The sequence below is a fragment of the Rhinolophus hipposideros genome, assembly GCF_964194185.1.
Source record: "Rhinolophus hipposideros genome assembly, chromosome: 9".
NCBI lineage: Eukaryota > Metazoa > Chordata > Mammalia > Chiroptera > Rhinolophidae > Rhinolophus > Rhinolophus hipposideros.
In genome coordinates, this window is record NC_138055.1 from 7,304,159 (window position 1) to 7,323,752 (window position 19,594).

Below are 19,594 nucleotides of genomic sequence, written 5' to 3' on the forward strand. Positions count from 1 at the left end.
ACACTGTTCCCCAATAAAGTCCTGTTCCCCTTCCCCAATTAAAAAATAAATCTTTATATATATGTGTGTGTGTGTGTGTGGGTATATATATATATATATATATATATATATATATAATATCAATATAGTATTAGAAAAATACTCAGGAGGTCTAAAAGAATAATATTCATAATGTTTTTCATGCAAAAACACCTATTTTATATGCACGAAATAATTTTAAAAAGTGAGATTCGATTTTTCGTTTTAAAAATCTTGATCCTTGGCATCTGGGTTTTTCAAATTTAAGACTACAAGTACTGCTTTTATGCCCACAAAACCAGCCAGCTGACAACTGGTTAACCACCTGGATGGACTTCATTTCTGAACTGTAGACACAGAAAGTTGCTTACCTGGGGGGAAATGAACTGGGGAGGCACTTGCGCCCGGAGACTAGGAGAAGAATTCAGTGGCTGCACTGGTGTGTGCATGCCTCTCGATTGTGCTGTGCTATTTCCAAACAAACCATGATTGCCACCCTGCAAACATAACAGCAACAGTAAGGCTCTGTGTTAACACAGGAAACTGCAAATAAGAAACAGTTCAGGTTTTCTATCCCTCAGAAGAATCATATCCTGTGTTCCAGGGAATCACAGGATTTTATCACTGGCAAGTTCCTGACCGTGGAATGCTCAGGACAATTACTAAATCTAACCATGGGCATATCATTTCCACCTCTAAAGTCTGATTAACTCTATAAACCAGAAGGGTTAAATTTAGTCAAATGTTAGAAAAAGCACTCGATTTTTTTTTTGTAGTAATTGAAAGGTATAGGTAATGTACTGCTTATTTCAATTACTTTCTTTAAGATTCGGTTTACCAAATTGATTCTCAAGCTTTATAATCTGAGATCCATCTTGAAAGGCACCTGAGTAAAAAACATACACTATGAATAATATCAGCTATAAAACACCACCACGATATTACTTCTCTGCGTTGGTTAGTTCAATCTCACCAGTACCACCCAATTGTGAGCCTAGCTCCACGAGGGCCCTGCTCCAGAGCTGAACACCCTTCCCTGTCTTGGGTCTGCTTGGTCCCCTCTTTGCTAGGTGGAAAAATATGAGTCAACCACAGAGTGAGATTAAAAAGGAGGAAAGGGGAAAAATTGAAAAATCATTATAGGGACACCAAAACACACATTACTCACCTGTAACTTCTCATTCAAACATGTGATTATCAGGCTAGTTTTAAAACAAGCTTAACTGCCTGATTTCTGGAGGACCAATTTCTTGGAGCACTTCTATACTTTTAAAATCAAAGACCTACAGAAAGCTGGGCCGTATGATTGCTCTTTGTTTCTGACTTGTTTCTAGCCGCAAAGTCCCTCAGCAAAGAAACCATATTTGATACCCTGACACTGTGTTCCCTCTGCCTGAGGCCGTTTTCTATACCATCTTCACTTGGCCTTTTCAAGGTCCAGCTCAGAGGTCATCCTCATCAAGAAAGTCTTCCCCAAGCCCTTCTTCCTCATTTCACATTCAAATTAACTGGGTCCATCTATATGTCCCCGGAATACTTTAAGACTCTTAGATAGCTCCCATCATTGAATCATATTAGTTATTTTCCACTCTATCTTTCCAGCTTAGTACTCCCAGTCTTCCTATTCCCACAATTCAATACAGCCCTAGCCTGCAGGACGGACACATCATTTGCAAACATCCATGACCCGACAATATCATACACTTGAAATCGCCCCCCTGAACATCATCAGAGAAGACAGCTGCACCATTGCTTATATCAAGTATGTGCAGTCTGAACTGAAGTCACCACCATCGTCTTAGCCCTGGCACTGTGGGGATAAGGTAATTTTAAAGTAGAATTTTGTAAGGGCATCAGTAAGTTCTAGAACACTAAAGATATCGTGATGGCTCAATGATTCAAAATAGATTAAGGGATTGCATGGGGATATAAATAAACTTAAAAGCATCGAAAATAAAAATGAATATGAACATAAAGTAGAAATGGCAATCAAAATCTGTGTATCTCATAAAAGAAAATCAAACATCCACCATGAATTAAAGGACTATTTAAACACGAAAAGACCTTTAATTCTAGAAACTCTAATATCTCTGCTTCTCCTGTCTTACTAATCAAACACTCACCCCAAGGTGAAACAGCTCGGTGCTAACTTTTGAGATCATGGTAGTCAGTGGCTTAGCTACTGGTCATTCCCAAGAAAACAGGAAACATTTATTTTGCTAAGAATATTCTACAACGTCAGGAGGGCTGAGCAGTCTAAGGCGCTGTGATCAGAATAGTCTGCTAAGATCGTTCTCACTTACACTTTACTATCAAAATAATGACCTTGATGTTACATGTTAATTATTCACAGACTGCTCCTTGAATGGTGGGGCTTCTGATAGCTGAAGTCCTTGCCAGAATCCATTTTTGACCGGTCTAAAACTGCTTTGTGAGGGTAATTTTAAATTCCAACCCTCTTTTGGGAAGTAGTATCAAAAGGAATTTGTTTTTTAAATTTTTTGTAAAATCAAGCCCTACTTTCCTATTCCAGCAGACAGATTCCACCCCACTCCCACCAAATGTTCTAGGTTTTCATCATCAAGTGTGTCTCAAGTCATACCACCCACTTTGATGTGCCCAATGTGGACAATTGTACAGATAGGTCGACAGCCATTTATCACAAAATACCTCCTCTATTTTTCAACACGGAACCTTGGCATCACACGCTGGTCATTTTCTCGGCTCAGTAGTTACTTTGTACAGCAATGTATTTAGTGACAACTTACAGGTCGAGTCTTTTTTTAAAAACTACATTTAGAAATTAGGAAAAACCAAAAGGTTGTACACGTGTTCATGGTGGTTTATCTGGCTATTTCTAAAGTTTTACTGCTGTATGTGAGGCTTTTATGATGACTTGAGTCCTAACAGTTATTGGTGGTTTTTGCCTCCACTACAGTGTTTAACTTAGAAAGGTATATAAATTAAAAACAGTTACCAAGCTGAATGAAATCACCTGTGATTTGAAAATAAAAACCTTAAATTCTACTGTTTAATTAAGAAGTATATGAAGTCTGCATGAAAACAGTGTGAGAGGGTCGGCCGGATGGCTCAGTTGTTTAGAGCAGAGCGCGAGCTCTGAGTGGCAGGGTTGCCGGTTCGAATCCCACATGGGCCAGTAAGCTGTGCCCTCCGCAACTAGATTGAGGGACGACTGCTTGGAGTGGATGGGCCCTGGGGAAACACAGTGTCCCCCAGTATTCCCCAATAAAATATACTAAAAACAAAACAAACAACAACAAAAAAACAGTATGAGAAAACCATGACCATATTTGGATAGAACATGTGTATCAACCTAGTTCAAGGAGGACTTTGTAGCAATCCAGACTAAAAAAATGAAAAAGAATGACCTTTTCTTAAAGTCCAATGCACAGCTAACTGGGATGGTCTATTAGACTACAGTTTATGTACTAACAGGTAACATCATGTGATCCTGGGGGCATGCTTATAATCACCGTTAACCAAGAGTGTTCTGACTATTTTATATTTTCTATACCTAAACCCAAAACAACGGATATCATTGTTTCTTCTCTGTCTATATAAGCAATACATATCCATGTGAAAGTCATCATGTGGACACAAAAACAACTAGAAATTAAATGTCATTCCAAGACATTCTGAGGTGAAAGTCACAGTGACAAGTGCGTGGTCACAGAACTATGACTAAGAAAATATCACTGGAGTCACTGCCACAAAGGAATTGTCTCCAAATTCCTGGTTTTCTTCACAAAACCTGCAACAGAGCTACTGTAGGGCAACAGAGGCCTATGTGTTCCCTCAGTCCTGCGAAAGCAAGTGGGCCTCATCGTGCCAGCCTTGCCAGTCTTGCTTCTATCACGTGGCCCTTCCTTGGAGGACTGATCAGACCCTAGGAAAGGAGCCACTCCAGGCTAAACGAAACACTGCCTCGTCCAAGCAACAACCGGTCTTCTCAAAGCTTCGTTATCTAATCTCAAAGTTACCTTTCTCTGGGCACTTGTTATATTTTATACTTAAAGACACCAGCTTTTAAGATGCTATAATCCTCAAATACTTAATCTTACTAGTTTTGCTGCTATTTTTCCAATGAGCAGTTTTGTTAAATTGAAAAGACATCAAAAGTATTAGTACTTGCCATTCAATCTTATGTTAAAAACGGCAAATATGCCATTAGATGATATACTGTCCCTACATAGCCTCTTTAACATTTTCCCAAGGCAGGTAGTAGTTAACTCATTAAAAGTGAACTCACGATCAAAAATGAGAAGACAAAAGAAACAGATTTAAAATAAAATCCATGTTGAGAGACATGAAGAGAGATGGGTTCTATGGGCTGAAAGCGCTAAAGCCTATACTTAATATCATTCTGTGCATTCAGTAATCAACAAATTTCCCAAGACAGACAAATGATGCAATAAACTGCAGACCAGGGCCAAGGCGAGGCCACAGCCAAGCAGTTATAAATTTGAGAGGCCTCCTTACTTGTCTAGCAGCGAAGTTTTGGGGGTTGAGCCCTGTGCCGATTGCTCCAAGGCTGACGTTGGGTAGTGTGGAACCAGAGGGAGACAGCTTGTAGCTGGGAGAAGGGGAGAAGGGAGAGCAGGGAGCCTCATCCCCAAGGCACCCATCTTGATTGGAGAAAGGCAAAGTCAGCTGAAAAGTAGTAGTTAGCCAATCACAGTGAGTGTTGGTTAGTGAAGCAACAGAATGCAAGAAGGGAAAAGAGAGAAAACACTAGGAATAAACACAGTTAGAGTGTATTAGCAATAAACCAGGACAGAATTGGGATCGGCTAACAATCATCATACTTTGCCCAACAGGCACCATCTGTCATCCTCTTTGATAGAGATTTTCTTATCCTGTAAGTGAGTAACACATTCTGTCCACTGCCTAAGATAAAAATTGCCAGACACTTTATTTTTATGCATCTAATATTGATTACTGTATGCGGCTGCAGAAATGGAAGCCAGAGTAATCTTCCTGTGAATATGTTGCTGTCTGGAGCAGCAGCAATGGTGTCAGAAGTGGGCCAGATGTAAAAATTTTGGTTTTAACTGCTTTCTGAAGACCACGAGCACTGCAAGTTGGTATTCTGAATCAAGAACAAGCTCCTCCATTAGAAATGTTCAAAATCAAAACAAATGGGTATAAACGACTTGTTTAAAGGAGGTAATTGAGAATTTGAAATTATACCATTGTAACTAATAGATCACTAGAGAAATGGAGAAAGATAACAAAAGAGCTCTCTTAGAAATAGCAAAGGAGAAACTTTGGAGTCATCTTGACAAAGCTAGAAGGCAAGGCCTTAGGAGACACAGAGTTTTGCACAAGATCCTGAAATGTAATTTGTAACTGCACAAAAAGTAGCAGAAAGAATTCAGAATAAATTTGTCTCTAAAACTTCTTCTGCATGTTTTGAGTGCAGTTCCCCCACTGTGGAAAAAACAGACCATTTCATTTCCTCCCCCTACAAACTTCATCAATTTTCCAAAACTTAGACCCTCTTCACTATACTCACATCCTAAAGACAGATGGCTCGAGCTCCTGCCTAATCACCTGTTGACATCAACTGTTTTCATGTCACCATTTAAATCAGGTGATGTTTGTGTTTTGCTCAGTAATTCTATGCTTCCTCCTGGAGTCAATTATCAAAAGACAAATAGAAACCAAAGTGGTTCTCATGAATTATTACCTTAAACAAAGGATTCAACTCACCTTCTCAAAATAAGGCCCACTATCTGCGGTTCCCATGTCTTTGGAATTAGGTGGACGGAACCCAGAGCGATCCTTCCTCATGATATCATTAAAATCCCCGAGATTCATTGTTCGCTTGTCCACATCAAATTTTTTATCTGTAAGGCTCCCTGAAAGGTACCACAGAAGAAGTAAAAATGTCAAGAATCAGTGTCTCCCTTATGACCAAGAGAGACCTGCCTGCCCCGCGATCCTCCCTGGGAAGCTGAGAAAAGGCCACAAGAGCGCTCAATGGTTCAAGCTGCTGGGGATCCTTCTTGGCACACATACTGGTCCTTTTAAACAAAACAAACAAGAAACCCCAACATGTATCAGTTGTAGCTTGTTTTCTGTGGAAGACTGAAAGAGAGCCTTAGGGCTAATCTGGTAAAAATCTGACTCAAAAAACTCAGGCTGGTTATTCATGTGTTTGACAAATACGTCTTGCTCATAAATTCAAATGTCCTCAGTGAGAGAATCTGTCTCTTGTTACCGTGTTTCCCTGAAAATAAAACCGGGTCTTCTATTAATTTTTGCTCAAAAAGACGCATTAGGGCTTATGTTCAGGGGATCCTGAAAAATTGTTCTAGGGCTTATTTTCCGGTTAGGTCTTATTTTTGGGGAAACACGGTATTTCAGCATCTGTCAGAGATAAATGGTTGGGGTTGTGAAACACAGTTATTAGGAATAATAAGTTCAAAAAGGCGTAACTGTTGCCCTAAAAGTTAGAAGAACACAGGAGATGGGATGCCACATTACTTGGGCCACGTGATCTTCCCAGGTGCAATGATTATTTCCACTTTTCTTTCCCGGCTCTACAAATACACTAATGTACACTGACACGATCAGTGCCCCAGGAAGTTTCTGTTTTAGTTATTCTCGGATTTAATAATACCATCGATCAAAGCCTATTTCCTTACTATCCAGGATCGTTTTATTTTCTTCTGGGTTTGCTCAAGTCCCTCAGGGCGAGCACAACATCCTTCTGAAGATCCCACAGACGAAGGGCTGGACCTGCCATGTACTCCTCTCGCAACAGGAGATGAGCCAATAAGGAAACATCCCAGGGCAGGCAGGGCGGGCAACCTGAGAACTCAGTCTCAGACAGATTTCGTTGGGCAACACACAACATTTTAAAAAATCTGAACCAGCTTCCAATATTTAAAAATCAGGATGTTAATATACATCTGAATTTCTTCTGGCCTCTCTCTTCAAAAACTGGAAGAGCTGGCAGAGCTGAGCCCACACGCCTCCACGGCCACGACCACTGAGAGCTGAGCAGGACTGATTCCTTCAGGGGGTACCTGTGCTCTCCGCAGCTCACAGTGGCCCCCAAGTCCCAATTTCCCATGCCTGGTGCACACTGCTTATTTACATTACTTTCTTGGCTCTTGCAGTCATTTGAGTTTCCAAGCCCTACCTAGACTCTGGCACGGCACCTTCCATAGGGTAAGTATTCAATATAGTCTACTGAACTGCACCCATCCCAACTCAAACTGAGTAGGGGATCCCAAGAGAGTGACAATGCATGCCATTTGTATTAGTGGAGTGATACATACCTACAGACAAATCCATTTTGCTGCTTGGATTATCTTCAGTTTGACTCTGAAAGGCAAAGAACAGTGAGGGAAAATTAAAGGTTTGAATTAAATGTTTGAATCAGAGACAATATGCGGCATTATGCATGTACGAGTCACATCTTCCTATTGGCACTATCCAAGGTCCTTTGAAATGAACCTGAAACTGGAATGAAGACGGTAACATTTTAAATACGACTACTTTGATTGCTGCTGGTGCCTGTAATCCTAAATTCAATTTTCACATAGAATTAGCTTCAGTAAATCTATGGACAGAGCAATAGCTCAACAGCTGCTTGGAGAACTAAACCCCCGTCCTCAAGTTCCAGTCAGCTCAGGATCAAATTTCCTGAGTGGCAGCCAAATGATGACAACTTCTTCTCGTGACTTGTCAAGTCATCAAATCTGCAAATGTGCAGCCAAGTTAAAGTCGTTTGTCTTTTGGCAAAACCAGGGACAGGGTGTCTCCGTAACGTTCCCAAGAGATGGAAAAAAAATTAGAAATTCTACCAGAATTCCCTATATAATTAATCACAAATAGTTTCTGTAGTTATTTTGCTGTGGTTGTCGTTTTAAAAATAATATTAAAACCAGTACCGGAGTCAGAGAAAATAATATAAATTTTAAGTGCCTGTCTCTTTCTTCCCTACCTGCCTAAAGAAAAGGCTACAAGAACTACAAATATTAAAAAATGTAACCTTTAAATATTAGAGAAAATAAAAAAATGGAGAACAAATATTGTTTAATCTACATCAGGAACATTGCTTAACCAGTTTTTAAATCTGTAATTTTGTACTATATATGGCAGTGGTCTTAAAATTTGTACTAAATGTAAAAGCTGGGATACATTACACACAGGAAAAAAGACTTACCAGCAATCCCATATTTGAAAACTGTTTGGCAAGAGGATTCATCCATGAATCATTGTTTCCTCCTTTTAGTGCGCACTACAGAAATGAAATATGTAACCTCAGAACCAAATAATTTATTTTATTTCAACTTCATATCTGAGTTACATAAGTACTGACTGAAAACGTAGAACCAAGAGTTTACATTTTCGAATCCTAATTATTATTTAACTAAGGTTATTTTGATATTTCATCTGTTAGTCTAAAAGAGTAATAAGCCTTAGAGATATCTGTTTTCATTCTTATTTTATTTGTCACACTGAATTTGAAGTAACTGGAAACACATACAGTCAGCGGGTATTTTTACCTTATAAATAGAAGGAGGTCAATATCAGATTTTCTAAATTATACTGTTTGCATGCTAGTACTTTCCCTCTTAGTATCTCTTTGTAACCTAAGTTGGCATAAGGAGGAAAAAAAAAAAAGAGTTTGATGCTAGTGCAAGTTAGCTGGAAAGCAGCCTATTTAAACTCTTCATTATTCTCTGTGTGGATACAATGAGGAACTCATCCATGTAGCATTTTTATCTGTGTGCTTCATAGTATAAAGGGCATGGGCCTCCAATGGGAAAGAAACCCAGCAGAAGACACCACCACTGATATTACTGCAAATTAAGGCAGATGTGGGTTTTGTCTGTTTCTTAATGGGACAAACTAGCTTCTCCCCTGAACAAGGCACCAATCATCAGCTGCACTTTTACTTCTACAGAGAAAGCAGGTGGGACTCTGATGGGCACCTGGTAGGGGGTGGGGTGCTGGGGCTTTGTGCACTTGTACACCCTACAGTTAAAACGTTCTGTTTGTGTTTGGGTGATATCTGTCATATCAACTTTATTATTCTTGAAAGGAATAGGTACACTAAAGGTAAACAAAAAACAACACACAAAAAAACCAAAAAAACCCCACAAAAAAACATCTCACTGGAGGGAGGGGAGAATTGGTAGTTACTGTTTAATAGATAGAGTTTCAGTTTTGCAAGATATACAGAGTTTTGTGGCTAGATGGTGGTAACGGCCGCACAACAATGTAATGTACTTAATGCCACTGTACTGTACACTTAAAAATGGGTAAGACGGGGTGGCTGGATGGCTCGGTTGGTTAAAGTGTGAGCTCTGAACAACAGGGTTGCTGGTTCGATTCCCACATGGGATGGTGGGCTGCACCCCCTGCAACTAAAGATTGAAAACGGCAACTGGACTTGGAGCTGAGCTGCACTTTCCACAACTAGATTGAAGGACAACGACTGGGAGCTGACGGGCCTGGAGAAACACACTGCTCCCCCATATTCCCCAATTAAAAAAAAAAACGTTAAGACAGTAAATTTTATGTTAACTGTATTTGATCACAGTTTAAAAAACAAAAAACAGCCCCTCAATGTGAAAGGTCAAAATCATCAGTCATGGAGCAAAAGCATTTCATTCCCAACTAACTTAATTAAGTAAATCTTGGTGTTTACCTTAGTGGGCTAGTACCTATCACTCAGCAATCTTCTGAACTGTCTTTTAATTTGGTCTTATTGTTAATTTGTAAACAACAACAGCAAAAAACGCCACGGCATACATACTAGACAACATGGGTATGTAAAAAATGCTGAATAATTCCTTTTGTGACCAAAGTAAGAAAATAAAAGTCCTTTAAAAGGCGAAACTGCAAATGACTGCTTAAACCAAACGTCTAATTGGAAACAACCTGTATTCTTATGCTATAAGAGTTACTGTATTCAGAACAAAATTAATATCCTATATATAGCCAAAGGGGATGAGGGCATATAGCCCTTAGCCAATGGAAAACCTTCTAAGATGGCACCTGGTATTTGAAACCTGGGAGAATATCAGCTATGACGCGTTTCATAGAACAGCAACATTCCCATGGTCAAAGTAAGTGTATTGCTGCCCATTTCTTATTTCTATCAACTTATTTGTGGAAAGACAGGAATGTAAAAAAAGTGCTTCAGGTTCAAAGACTACCATTCTAGATTGAACACCAAAATCCTCATCAAACTATGCAAATTCAACGAGAAACAAAGACATGGAAAGTGAAAATTTTAGAACACAGCCTGGTACAGGATGTAAATAAATCATCTAGTTGCTGCAGCAGGGTTACACACTGGTATTTCAGTTTGTTGGGAGAAGGGTTCTGGGCCTTGGAATTTCCTGTATCGGACAAAACCCAACCATGCTGATTGCTACTGGAGAAGCTATCCTACTTTGGTTTCTCCTTTACATATTCATGGGGATTTACTCTAAGGACTTCCTTGGCTTTAGAGGCAAAAGCATAAAATATTTACAAAGTGTGCCTTGAAAGCTCCCAAAGAATAATTACAATATAGAAACTAAAAGTTAAAAAAGAATCTATCTTTGAAAATTCTATTTTACCCACAGCAACAGTTCTACAGTTCGTGGTTTCAAAGTCATGGAGAAGGAAAATGAGGGATAAAGAGGAAACAGTTATTTGTTCCCAAGAACATATTTTTATCTTACTTAGGATCTCAGAGACTCCAGCTGCCCTACTCTTTCCATTACAAAAATTCTCCATTCTGCCTTCTAAGAATGAATAAGCAAGTCAAATGTTTTTGAAGCGGACTACCTTCATTTGTTTCTTTCCTCCTTGTCCCCAGCTTGCTGAGTTGTGGGAGGAAGCGCTTCCCTGAGAGCCGGCGGTGTTCCAGACTCCTCCATCCTCCTCCTCTTCCCAGCTGGGATGGCGAGTTCCTGTCACTGGCCCGTCACTCTCCCCCCAGCCGTCTTGCATAGATTTGGAATCTTTAAGAAAAGAATGAATCGAGAGATAGGTCCAAGGTGGCAGATTAGGTGAACACCATGCCTGCTGCCTGCCAGGATCACACCAAAATTACAACTAAACGATAGAACAATCAACCTCAAGAATCATCTGAGGACCAGCTGAACAGAACCCCTATAACTAAGGATATAAAGAAGAGGCCACATTGAGACTGAGGAAAAAAAATAAAGAAAAGAATGAATCAACTGTATGCAACAGCTGTGTGTGTGTGTGTGTGTGTGTGTGTGTGTACACTGGGGGTGCCAAAAAATGTACACAAGTGGACACTTTGGTCAACGTTGCTCAAGCAGTAGTTCACCATAATCAGAAGTGTCTGGACGCTGATGGTAACCACTTTGAGCACCTCTGGTCATTGCAGAAGTCAAACGTGACTTGTATTCATCTTCTGCTATAGGTATATATTGAGTATTACAATTTTAATACAGTTTTCCTTTCTTAAAATGTATACATTTTTTTGGCACCCTCTGGTACATGAATAACCATAATACTCATTCCCTGTAAGTACAGAATTTTCATATACTGTAATTTACTCTAATCCATCTATATGGCAAGGCAAGCATCATTTATACTTCAGAGAGCAGGAAATGGAAACCCACAAAGATTCAATGAAAACACAGAATCAAGACCTCCTGACTTAGGGTTCAATGATTGTCCCCTTATACAGCTGGTAGGAATTAAACAATTGAAAAGAACTTATCACAGCTTATAAGAAAGTTCCCATCTCCATGAAGAGACATGTCTTCCTCTCAATGAGCATGATTTACTGCACTCCTTAGTTCTACCTTCCTAAAAGTACATTGTATGTTTTATTTATAACAGGGATTTCAAAAAGGAAGTATGATAAAGAACAACTGTCTACCTTGTTTGAGGTGAAGTTGAGAAAAACACCATGAGAAAGGGAAGAAAAAAGAAAATTTTATTATATTTTGAATATCAATATTACGGTGAAAAAAGAAATTCACAGATAGCCATAAAAATTAGAAATTCATTATATTTATATACTTGAAATGTGTTACATACTAAAAAAGATCCTTGGCAAAGACAATGTTTAAGAATGGGTTTTTAAAGACAAGTGGGGAATAGAGAATGGAAAAGGGAGGAAGGAAACAGAAGTCAGAGATGAGGGCTCAACTGTTCACGGAAGTAGGATGTCAGTATCCATCGCCTATTCCACCAACATCCCCTAATAAACAAAGATCTTTAATTTGGAGATTGAGATAAATCCTTAATTTCCCTCTGAAAATACTGTATGGAATTGAAGGATACATTTTGTGGTAATGACACTATAAAATGATGAAAGAAGGGGAAATACATTATCTTGCCTAGAAACCTCCATCCATACCTTCACTTGACCAAATGACAGAACATTTATGGAAGGGGTCGTTATTTGATTTAGATAACTTCGTATGAAGAGTGTAGAGCCGAAAAAGTGGCTCTCTCCTTAAATGACTGCCACCGTCCCCTAGGAGCAGGCCTAGGACAGCCATGAAGGGCACGAGGAGGTTGGTTTCTTCTAATGTGCCATCACCCCTCAGCGTGGCCCAAGTAAACCTGATGGACCCTCCATGGGGTTCATTCAGCCTTACATGAACGAAGGGCTTTCTGACTGGGCAGCAAGAGGCAGGGCTTGGGGGCTATTATTCTCCCTGCTGCCGGAAATGCCATTCATAACTAGGATTGTTTCTTCTGCATATGAGATTATTCATTATTGTGTTAGCATAGGCTTTATACCATCCTCTGACAAGCAACACGAATGAAAAATCCAGTATAAATAACATACTGACCCCTTTATAAAAACAAAGACATCCACATAACCCTTCTTTCAGAGGAGGGAGCTGAACTTGTAACAAATGTCTTCTTACAGCAAAGATAACAAAGAGAGCTCTAGTTTTTAGTCTTAGAGGCCACACCAGACTGAAGTTATCTGCAGTCTAGAGAAGATCACAGGATAACTACCAGCTTCGATGGGGAGGCTGGGACGCTCCAGCCCCTTCCTCTGAGTATCACACATTCAAACTACCCAGAGAAAGGGAACTCTAACGACAGCTGTAACTACAGAGGAGCCCAAAGAGCAGAAAACATTTTTAAAATCTAAAGAAAAGTGAGGGTTTTGTGGTGGAAGAAAGATGGTGCTGAGGTTGGGGAAGACACACAAATTCTCAAGGTGCAGCTAAAGTACCTCCTTGCTATTTAAAGGGTCTGGTTAATATCTTCCAACAGAGTTCTGGATCTAGTTCAAGTCTACAGGATGGTATTTCCCATGACAGTTCAACCAATTTCACAATGAAAATCCAAGTCTTTCTAAAGCCATTTCTATGAAGCGGTGGAGACTCACAATTTTTAAAATATAGTCACGTTCGGTAGGCACAGAGTGAATTTCCAGAACATAGCTAATAAGGTTGTATTTCTTCAGGTGGCACTATACGAGCCCTCAATATCACACAATAAACCTGACAATGGAATTTTTTATTCTTGTACACATTTTAAGCATGCAGTATGACCACATTTTTAAATCGAAAGACAATTCCTTAAGTCTGCAGTGTGGCAGAAAAGGGATGTTGGAATACTTTTTAGGAAAACTACTCCCAACAAGTGAAAATGGGCACTGGAAATTGAATTTTTCAACTGAGGAACATCCACTGAGACATTCCATTGCATCAGTTTACAAAGTTTTGCAAATTACTGTGACTACACATTGCCAGCTAGATCAAGTATAGCTTAGATTTTAAGAATGAGTATGACATGCTTTGTTTAGAAAATTCAAATGAAGAAAATCTGTCAGGTTCTAGAAACCTTAAATGTTCCTATGTGGGTGAATGTATGCATGAAAGGGAAAAGGAAGGAACAGAAGGATGAAGTCACTGGGCAGTAGCAACCATGTTCCACCTTAAAAGCCAGGAAACTCTTATTAAATTATACTAACACAAGAGTAGAAATGCAAAGCACATATGGTGAGCAGTATTTCAGTTACTAGGCAAAAAAGGCACCACATCAAAATTTCAATTCTGTCTAGATACTAAACCTACCTTAAAAGTAACAAAATTGACTTACAACTTTTAGTTCACTGTAAACATTTTAACATATGCTAACCTGAGCCACCACCATTTGCTACTAACCATGTATCAAAGGTTCAAGGCCCTGAATTTCATTGAAACAACAGTTCCTTCAAACACTAAATAGCCCTCCCCAACAGATCTGACCCCCAAATGAACAGAGAATCCCTCAGAAATAACACTGGATACTTACTAGGTTTCATGGCATTTGGAGCGTTGGAAGGTGCGTTCCCCCAGCCTGTGGTTGATCCTCCGGCGTCATCCATTTCGCTCCACCCAGGGCTGCTTTCATTTGGCTCACCCCAAGCTGAAGTACCATTATCTGGAGCGGGTGGTGTGCTTTTGCTCCAGACTGTAAAGAAAGGAAATGTGTCTCTAAAAACGATTTGTGAAATGGCACACCATGAGACCCACTGGGGCTGCAGGTGGGAGGAACAGGAGCTCCGATTTTCTGTTGGAGAAACAGAAGTGGGTTCTGCCTTCATGGAAGGTGTTTCACATTTTCACTTTTGGCCCAGTAATTCCACTGCCAGGAAATTATACCATAAATTTGTAAAAATAGATGAAATTACATGTACAACAGTGCATCACTGCTGGCAACCATTTGGAAGCAACCTAAATATCTATCAAAAAGGGACTGGTTAGACAAGTCATGGGTCATCCATAAAAATAGTATATCCAAAGCAATGAAAAGATAGACATGTATATGGTAATACGGGAAGTTTTTAAGTATAATGAAAAAAGCAAGGTGAAGAACAGTGTATTATACTACAATCCCTTCTGTGTAAAATTTTTAAAGGATAGATATATTTTGCTACAGGTATGGACAGAATTGCTGAACGAGACACAAAAGTCTAAGAGATTACCTGTGAGGAGAGAGACCCTAGGGGTCAAGATTCTTTTATTTATTATGTTTTGCTTTTCTGTACAGTTTGAAGGTTTTTACCTTACAGACAGCTTTTGGTATCCAAGGGCGACTGGTTCCAGGCCCAAAACGCACAGGTGCTCTAGTCCCTTATGTGGAATGGCACAGTATTTGCATATAACCTACGCACATCCTCCCACATCCTCCCGTAAACTTTAGATCATCTCGAGATTACTTATAATGCCTAATACAATGTACATGCAAATAGCTGTTATACTGTATTGTTTGGGGAATAACGACAAGATAGGTCTGTACGTGTTCAGTACAGGTGCAACCAACGTAGGCCTAACTACACAGTGTGCACGTCAGCAACAACGTAATTCTGGAATTTCGTTTTTTCCATGTATCTTTGATCTGTGGTTGTTGAACCTGTGGATGTGGAACCTAACTAAATGGATAGTTTTTTGTGTGTTTTTTTAAACATGTTAATAGGTTTTATTCTAGAGGGAATTAATGAATAGTCTTCATTTCCTTCCTCATTCTTTTCAATATTTGTGGGAAAAAAGAACTAGTTAAAAGCAATCATTTTCTAAGTGGCCATAACTGGATTCATTGAACACTAGGCTTACTTTGGAGAGTAGAGAACTGAACATTGTGATTCATTTTAACTTAAAAAAAAAAAATATCCACTTGAACAGTGCACCCCTTTAGTTTGAACTATATGCTTGAGGGGGTACTGAAGCTGACAACGCCAAGTTGATATCGCCAGCACTGCTTTTAATTTACCAGACATGATGTTTCCTATTTGAACAAGGAGGGAAGAAACTTTCATTCTGGACAACTGATTATCATGAGATAACAATCTCTTCGACAAAGTACTCCATTTTCAAAGGTCATTAAAATTATCTGGGAAGTGAGCAACACCTTCCAGGTCCCAGCTTTGCTAGAGCATTCTGATGGCCTCTGCAAGAACACAGAATGCTTTCCTTCGCTGCGGAAAGAGAAACACAGAGGATGTGATGTGTCCACGGGTAGAACCAGAATGGAAGCCACGTCTATTTCTGCTATTTTAATTCTTTATTTTTAAATCTAGAGCATAGTTTGTCTAGCAAGATAAAAGTCTTTGGGATTCTGCAGACCAATACAATTACGGAAAAAAATAATAATCATTTGGGGAGACTAACGTAAGGATGCCATCTTTTCCTTCTGCCAAGAAAGAACACTAAAATGTACTACCAGCATTTGTTACCACTATCGCTTTAGAAAAAGAGAGCCTCTGTTCATGTAGGAAAGATTCTCAGAACAAAGCTAAGTTGAATCAACGCAGCTTAATAAAAAATGCCTTGTTTTAGGATTTCTTTTCCTCATTAAAACCTGCGAGAAAAGCCATTGCCTACCTGAGGCTGATTTACCGGTCATCGGGGTAGGCAGGTTTGGTTCTCGAGGTGCTGGGCCCCCTTGGGAATTCTTATCCCACAGATTCACATTCTTGTAGTTATAACTGTTGGGGTCTCCCCATGCTGAAGTGCCATCATCGATGTCCATTTTCCGACTGATTGACTGCGGGGATGGCTCTTCCCAACCACTGGGTTCCTCATCCTTAGGGGTCACTGGCTGCGGCCCGCCGCTCCACGTGGAACCGGAAGGCCGTCCATTGCCTGCAGGTGGTGCGGGTGGGCCTCCCCATGAACCAGAAGCCTCTGGTTGTGGTGGCGGTGGCTGCTGTGCCGCCTGCTGCTGTTGGTGCTGCTTATTCCAGGAACTGGGCTGTCTGCCTGTCTCAGTCCACGCTGGAGATCTTTTGCAATCTTCCCACCCCCCTTTGGGAGTGAGGCTCGCATTCCCACCGTTTCCCCAAGTTCCGATTTCATTCTGCCCACCGTCACCCCACCCAGACACAGGTTTACTTGCAGAACTTTCCCAATTGCTGTTTTTCGCTTGATCAACTTCCTCTCCCCAACCGTTCTTTCCAGAAGTCCATCCTTGGTTGGGCTGGCGTCCACCTCCCCACCCCTGATCCTTGCTGGAATTCTCATTCCAAGAGGAAGATGTCTTTTCATCTGGCCGTCCTCCTCCCCAGCTGGAAGAGTTGTTGTTTTTATAGTCATTCCAGCCTCCTGTGTTCTTGGGGTCTTTCCACTCGGTCGAGGCTGAGAGCTCCCCCCATCCAGACTTCATTTGATTGCTTTGGCTGGGTGCGTCTCCCCAGCCCCCTGAGCTCTTGGTCTGTGTGGCAGCGCTCTCCCACCCCTCAGTTCCTTTGTCAGATTTCCCCTCAGGCCGTGGCACCTCTTCAATGTCCCACACCGTGTCCTGCTTAATTTGAGTTTGGCCCCAGCCAGTGTTTGAGAGCACCCTGGGGTCCAAATCAGTTCGGCTCAAAAGAGTCTGCAAGACAGCCTGACAATCAGGGTGTGTGGGCCTGTACGACCGACGGCCAGAATTATGACTGTCACTACTTCCTGCTTTGTGGTTGCTTCCAGTGCTTTGACCTCCAACTTCACTTCCTGTGGAGCTGGAAGACCTTCCCCAGCAGGGAGCCTGGGCATTGCCTTGGTTTTCAGGGAGGGGGTGGCCCTTTTGATTGTCCCATGCTCCAGTGCTAGAATTTGGTTGGTTTGGACCACTCCATTCTCCAATTTTCAACTCGTCAGACCCAGTCGGCTGTTTCCATTCTCCCTGAGAGACCCCAGATGTCATTTTGTTCCCTTCACCCCATTTGCTGTCGTTAGAGTCCTGAGGGCCAAAGTTCCAGGACCCACCCGTAGACCTGTTATTGTTGTCCCAAGAGTCATTTTTTGACCCAGTTGATTTCTGAACAGAAGCTCCTTTCCAGGAGTCCTCTCTATCCTTTCCATTGTTCCCATTGTTTCCAGAATTGCTTTGTCCAGAGGCTGTGTCAGTTCCAGAAGGCCCCCTAGCTGCACCCCAAGATCCAACACTCCCAGTCTTTCGATCTCCAGTGCTTTGTGAAGGGGCATCAGTGCTCCTGGAGGCGTTCCCCAAGCCCATTCCAAAGGGCATTCCCTTATTCTCCATGGGGTTTGGTGAACTTAAGTTCAAGGAGTTAGTGTTTCCATTTTTTGGTCCATCAGTGTTATGAATTTGAGCCTGTTCTCTGCCAGAGACAACAAAATTAACACCCGCATTTTCCATCTTTGACTGCTGTTCCCTGGATGCCTGACCAACTGTGCTAACCTGGGCACCGGAATTACTAGCATCTGTTTCCAGTGCCCCTTTCCTAGAATTTCCCTCTTGGACCAGTGCTGGCCAGGCAGATGGGTTGCTGTTTGGGTTAAAGTTGCTGAAGCCAGAGCCAGGTCCAATTCTATCCTGACCACTCACATTCCTCCAGTTCCCTAGTCCATTGTTGCCCTCTGTAGTAGAGTTGGAAGATTGAACAGATTTTGCCTTGGGGTCAGATTTCCAGGCCCCAAGGTTACATTCGTTCCCAGAACTTGCAGACTGGCACTGGCTCCCTTTTCCTTTGTTACTAGTGGTGCTTCCTGGCAGACTGCTCTTCTCAGAGCCAGGGTTCGAGGCACTGTTGTTATCGGTGGTGTTTTCGGAAGAAGACTCAGTGTCTTTGCTGGCAATACAAGGCCACTCTTCCTCGTCCATCCCGTCTACAATCACCTTGTCCCAGATGTGAATTGGGTTGGGGGAGGCGCCGTTGTTGGAGGAGGCTCCCGTGCCCCAAGTGGAATTTGCATAATTTGAAGCAGCAGCACCTCCAAGGGTTGACTCTGGGAAAGAGATTCTCTCGTCAGTCACAGCTACACACGATCTAGTAACAACATCTCAAGCTCCAAATGCTCCTAAGAGAGCTCATCACATTTGCACACAGACCAGCTTCTCCACCCAGGTGCCTGTCTGGGGGACCTGTAGCACCCCTGTCGTAGTCATCTTTTCTCTTTCGTCTTGCCTGGCTAGTGTATTTGCTAAGCTTGCAGCTCGCTTCCATCACATCTCTGAAAGCGATCCCCCTGCCATTCCAAGGGACAGAGAAGGGCCTTCTTGTCTCTTGAGACCATGCACCACCCCCCGAAGTTGCTCTGTATCTCTAATCTACTCTGAACACTCCTAGCTGCAGTAATTTTTCTGAAGCACACCTTTGATTATATCGCTACTGTATGAAAAGCCTTCAATAGCTCCTTACTGCACAAGAATCGAGCTACACTCTTTGGTCTGGAGCTTGATCCAGATGCTCCGCAACCTGGGACCGAGTGCCTTTTCTAGTCTCATCTTCCTCTATTGTCTGTGTAGGTATCTACATGCCACACTACTTGACACCCCACAGCTCGTGCCTTCTCACCCTGGCACCAATCCACATCGACACTTACTGTTTTTTCCTCCTGAACTGATACACTGAAATTTGCCCATTTTTCTGGGTCTAGTTCAAGTGCTATTTTTTCTATGATGCTTTTTTTTTTGAGCTCATCACGCCCAAATCACCTTTCCCTGTCTAGAGCCAGTCTGCTCAGTGCTCGAGTACTGTGTTCATGTCTTCCCTCCCGTGTTAGCGCCTTTTAGGCAGAGACCCTATCTTGCTAACATCTGAATCCTACCCAGTGGCCAGTGCATCGCTGCTCAGTAAGCATCTGCTGAATGACAAATGCCCACC

At 41.4% G+C, this 19,594-nt stretch overlaps 1 protein-coding gene across 4 annotated transcripts in view; it reads right to left on the reverse strand.

The window, feature by feature from the left end:
- TNRC6B (trinucleotide repeat containing adaptor 6B) overlaps nt 1-19,594 on the reverse strand; it is a 218,437-nt gene that overhangs the window by 28,588 nt on the left and 170,255 nt on the right. For 2 of the 4 annotated variants that reach the window (XM_081058640.1, XM_081058641.1), the window contains 8 exons: nt 16,368-18,716; nt 14,299-14,457; nt 10,840-11,015; nt 8,219-8,293; nt 7,329-7,374; nt 5,752-5,900; nt 4,519-4,689; nt 390-515 (listed from right to left, as the gene is read on the reverse strand). In XM_081058640.1, coding sequence (XP_080914766.1) covers nt 390-515; nt 4,519-4,689; nt 5,752-5,900; nt 7,329-7,374; nt 8,219-8,293; nt 10,840-11,015; nt 14,299-14,457; nt 16,368-18,716 — 3,251 coding nt within the window. The remainder of the gene's footprint in view (nt 1-389; nt 516-4,518; nt 4,690-5,751; nt 5,901-7,328; nt 7,375-8,218; nt 8,294-10,839; nt 11,016-14,298; nt 14,458-16,367; nt 18,717-19,594) is intronic. The other 2 variants (XM_081058642.1, XM_081058643.1) reach the window with 1 other exon arrangement.